At 45.5% G+C, this 5042-nt stretch overlaps 1 protein-coding gene across 1 annotated transcript; it reads right to left on the bottom strand.

The window, feature by feature from the left end:
- Positions 1-3963: 3963 nt before the first annotated feature.
- LOC309388950 (prohibitin 1-like) lies at positions 3964-4773 on the bottom strand (the record flags this gene model as incomplete). Its single annotated transcript, XM_081946757.1, has 1 exon — positions 3964-4773. The coding sequence occupies one exon, from the start codon at positions 4771-4773 to the stop codon at positions 3964-3966; it is 810 nt and encodes a 269-aa protein (XP_081802883.1).
- Positions 4774-5042: the final 269 nt, after the last annotated feature.

Raw genomic sequence — 5042 nt, 5'->3', positions numbered from 1 at the left:
TGATTTAGGTGCTTGATAACTGGTTCACATTTATGACGGGTGTAGGGTCCTGGGGTCATGTGATCGCCTTTTGTGATTTTTCTTACGACAAAGTCAACTGGGAAGTCAGATTGACTTGACAATAGCGCTACAAACTTAAAAAAATGTGGCAAGAAAAGTCGTAAAAATGGAGCAAAACTCAACAAATTTCTCACTTAGCAACATAAATGTTGGACTCATTGGTGGTAATAAGTCACCCCACTACCTGTACACATTTTCTGTTGCATTCCACCAGTCGGACCTCATGAACAAGCCACATTTACAACCAGTCCCAGCATCCTGTGGTCATGTGGTCATGATCAGTGACCTTTTGAGAAACTGGATTTGCTTAACGACAATAATGAAATCGATTCGTAAGACTGGGTCTGGTCATGCAAAGAGTTATTACCGCCCTGCCTTATTAGGGAGGCTTTGTTCCCAATTGTGTTTATAAATTGAGGACTCCTTGTATTAAGTCAATTTAAATGTCCCTGTTGCGGTTGGGTAATGGGATTAACATATCGTTACCCAAAGAAAATTCACTTTTATCCAATGTTGGGGTACAAGTAGACCTTGATTTATGGTAACAATAGCAATTAGTCATATACTTATATACTCCCCCATAAAGTTTTATAGTGCTCTCTGATTGGTTTACAATGTCAGCATATGCTCCCCCTCCACAATTTGGGTCCCCATTTTACCTTGAGCCTTGTAGGGTTGAACTCCAAGCTGTGAGCAGAGTATGCCTGCAATACAGCATTCTAACCACTGCACCATTACTCTGTTGATCACAAGTGATCACAACTGAGCTCAGTATTTCTGTTGCTAAGCAAGAACAATTGTTAAATGATTTTGCCCCATTTTAAACCTTTCTTGCCGCAGTTGTTAAATGAACCACTGCAGTTGTTAAGTTGGTAACACGGTTGTTAAGTGAATCTGGCATCCCCATTGTCATTGCTGGTCAGAAGGTCGCAAAAGGTGATCGTGTGACCCTGGGACATTGCAACCATCATAAATATGAACCAGTTGCCAAGCATCCGAATTTTGATCATGTGACTATGGGGATGCTGCAACGGTTGGAGGTGTGAAAAACAGTCATAAGTCACTTTTTTCAGTGCTTTTGTAACTTTAAACGGTCACTAAAGGAATTATCATGAGTGGAAGTGTTGTGGCCCAGCAGGAGCCGTTGGAGTTGCCACCAGACTCCGACAGCGAGGGTCCCTCTGAGTCTGCTCAGGAGGATGTGGAGGACCCTGGACAGGTTCCGACTCTGAGCAGGGCACAGAGAGGCTGGTTGGCCACCAGGAGGCGCCTGAGGCATGGAGCAGTGGTGAAAGCCAAAGGAAGGGGGCTCCTGATGTCATGCCTTGGAGCAGTGGGGAGGAGTTACGGGACAGTGAGTCAGACATCAGCAGTGAGCTATTAGATGCTCGTTACCGGTGTGCTACCCGGTGTAAAGAGCAATTGAGCAATTACAGGAGGTAATTGCTCTCAGCTGCTGATAATTAGACTCCTCTCCAGACTATAAAGGGACTGCTTGTGGACACACCCTTTGCAGGAATCAACTGATCATTGGAGTTGGAGAAGCTCAGATCTGTGTTGTACTTTGGCAGGCTGGATTGCTGCCAAAGGGTTTACCTGGATTGCTGCCAATCTGTTCCCTGGACCTTGGCAGGCAGGAGTGCTGCTAAAGTGATTATCTGGAGCTTGGTAGCTGGATTGCTGCCAAGGGGTGTCGCTGTAGCTGGATTGCTGCCCAGAGTGCTATCTTGACCTTGGCAGGCTGGATTGCTGCCAAGGTGGAACCTGTATGTCAATAAACATCTTGAAGAGACTTTGTGTGTGACTTGGTATACCAGAGCGGGGGGGGGGGGCTCAGAACAGGAGGACTACCTGTAGTTTACCTAGATTGGGAAAGCACTGGCTCAGGAGATCCCCCTCCCCCTTGTACTTTCCTTCCAAATCCTGGTGCAGTCAGATTCTACGTTTAGGCAAGAAAAACCAAATGCACAGGTACAGTATATGTGGTATCTTGCTCAACAGTAGTAACTGTGAGAGGGATTGCCCTAATGGACAATCATTTAAATATGAGCCAGTCGCATGCAAAAAAGCCAACACTGTTCTAGGCTGCATAAACAGAGGGACAGAATCAAGATCACGTGAAGTGTTAATACCACTTTAAAATGCCTTGGTAAGGCCACACTTGGAATACGGCATCCAGTTTTGGTTGTCACAATGTAAAAAAGATGTGGAGACTCTAGAAAGAGTGCAGAGAAGAGCAACAAAGATGATTAGGGGTGGGGTGGGGAGCCAACATCACGACGATACGGACGTGTGGTCTCGATGCTCCGAGATGGCAGCTGATACTTTTGCCACTGGGTGGTCCAATCGGACATAAACCATCCCGCAGACACGGTGAACAGGAAGAATATGTCCTGCTGATCTCAGGGACGTCGCAAAGTCCCTGATCGATCCAAGAGAAGTTCTTCAAGCCGGCAACAAAAAATCCAGCCAAGGCTGATGAAGTCGGGGTGGCTGCAAAACGGAAGGATACGGAAAGAGAAAGTGTTTCCAACACTGGTGAGGAATTTTTACCATTTTAAAAGAGACTTTTTAAAACTTGGAATATAAAAAAGATGCAAAAAGAAACAAAGAAAATTGTAACAATAACACTGCTACTTGGAGGCTGGAGATTTGTGTATTGGAAATGAAACACTTTTACTTTCCTTACTGATTATCCTGGCTTGGCACTCCAAGGTCTCACTGCTTGTTTATAGAGAGCGATAAGAAGAAAAGCATACAGATGTCCCTTTGAAGTATATCTTTAACCAGAGAAAAGTGAAAATAAAATTTTATTGTGAATTTATGCTTAATCTTGTAAAAACCTTCTAAGCCAGAGCAGCAGTGTTTGTTAGCTGGAGATAATGGCACAACTTCAACAGCAGAAAGAAACTTTAAGCCTGCAAAAGATATTCTTAGAAATTCAGAAATTATCAAACACATGTGAGAGGACAGAGAAGAAGTTGGAAGACTTAGAGCATCTAAAAGTAAAATTGAAGATGTTTATCAAGTGGAAAAAGTGGAGGTTAGAATCCTAAAAACCGAAGAGGAAAATGACCATAAAGAAATTAAATCTGCTGATATTTATGGTGATTGGTTTATGTCTGGAAATGGGAAAAGTGGAATACTGAAAGAGGAATTAAATGGAGGGGAACTTTACCCCAGATGGCAAGACACAGAAAAACAAAAACAAAAGAATTTATGGATTTAAAGAGAGAAATTTTATTAGCAACATCATTGATAACACTACTGACAATTAAAGATAAGCTGATTAAGGAAACAGAAGAAGGGCATTGAAATTACATGAGTGGACTTCCGGTTTGCTCGGATGTTCATTTTGACTGCTCCGGAGGCTTCAGGGAAGCCTCCTGAAGGTCCCTGAAGCCTCCGGAGGGCTTCCGGGGGGCAGGGGAGGCTGTTTTCGCCCTCCCCAGGCTCCTATAAAGCCTCTGGAGCCTGGGGAGGGCAAAAAAAGCATGCAAAAAATGGGGGGGGGCCTGTAGTGTGCGCATGTGCACTGGGGGGTCGCTCATTGCATTATGGATGTGGCACGCCTGCACACGACCCCCCCCTGTGTTCACCCCACTTATGGCACGCGAGCCAAAAAAGGTTCACCATTGCTGGTATAGGGTTTCCTGCCTAAGCAGGGGGTTGGACTAGAAGACCTCCAAGGTCCCTTCCAACTCTGTTATTCTATTCAGTACAAATAATATTTATGGACATTGAGAGAGAAATTTATTAGATGAGGAATTTTCCAATCCATGTTACATTTTGACCATCGTCTTGATGTTCTACAGTTGACATTCATAATAGGTTTTGACTGATTTGGCTACTGTCAAGGGAAAATAGGAAGAAACAGAAAAGGAACAGGCCCAAGGCAGACTCTCATCGAGGTAATGGGAAGAGAGATGATGGTACGTAGGTAACATGGCGGGACTGGGCCAGCTGTTTCGCTATGTCCTCAGCTGCCTCGAGTTTGCGCAGTTCCACAAGGCCTTCCCCTGCGGAAGCCAGGGAGCTGGCAATCAACACTGCAGCTTTCGAGTCTCCTTCAGCCATGATGATAGCGGCCTTCTTCTGGTACTCTGCCTTTTCCACAAAGAACCTCGCCTTTTCTGCTTCCTGCTGGGCCACTTGCTTCATTTCTACGGCATCCAAGAAGTCCTTGCTGAACGTCAGGTGAGTCAAAGAAACGTCATCCAGGACGATGCCAAAGGTAGCTGCCCGTTCCGACAGGTCTTCATTCACCTGTCTGGAGACCAACTCTCTCTGTGTGATCAGTTCCTCGGCATCGAAGCGAGCCACCACCGATTTGAGCACCTCCGTCGTGATGGAAGGTAGCACTCGGTCATCATAGTCTTCGCCGATCGTCGTGTAAATCCGAGGGAGCTGCATTATCACTGGCCGGAACAAGATCCGGAGAGTAAGATTCACGTTCTGGAGATCTTTGCTTCCCGTGGTGACAGGGATATTGTGAGGGCGAGAACGGCAGTCAAAAATTATGGGCTTCTGCAGCCATGGGATGAGAAAATGAGTCCCTTCTCCTACCACCTTATCCTGAACACCCAGATATCGGTCAAAGATGACCGCCCGGTGACCTGCGTCCACATTATAAAGAATAGAGTTGACCACTCCACCAGCGAATGCTAAGCCCAAACTAAGTTTGCCAATGGTCTCAAAGATCTTAGCAGCCATTGGGGGCCGCTGATGTCTCTCTTCTCTATGTCCAAGGTAACAGTCCCAGTATCAATGCACATGGCCAAAATCCTTGCTGGGTTTAGTGTGGTGTTTCTTCTAGATATTGGATGGACCTGGTCTTTCTTCTAACCACTTTCAATGACTGGGGTCAAATGAATGTCCCCTCCCAAACATGTGTTTGTTTTTCAAGTTCAGGAGATGACAATCCTGGAGTCCCATCAAGGATGGGATCTCCACCATCACTGTGTTTCATCCTGATCAGGAAG

This window comes from Natrix helvetica, assembly GCF_964273705.1.
Source record: "Natrix helvetica genome assembly, chromosome: 1".
NCBI lineage: Eukaryota > Metazoa > Chordata > Lepidosauria > Squamata > Natricidae > Natrix > Natrix helvetica.
Note: the sequence above shows the minus strand (reverse complement) of the source record. Positions and strands in the feature narration are given on the sequence as shown.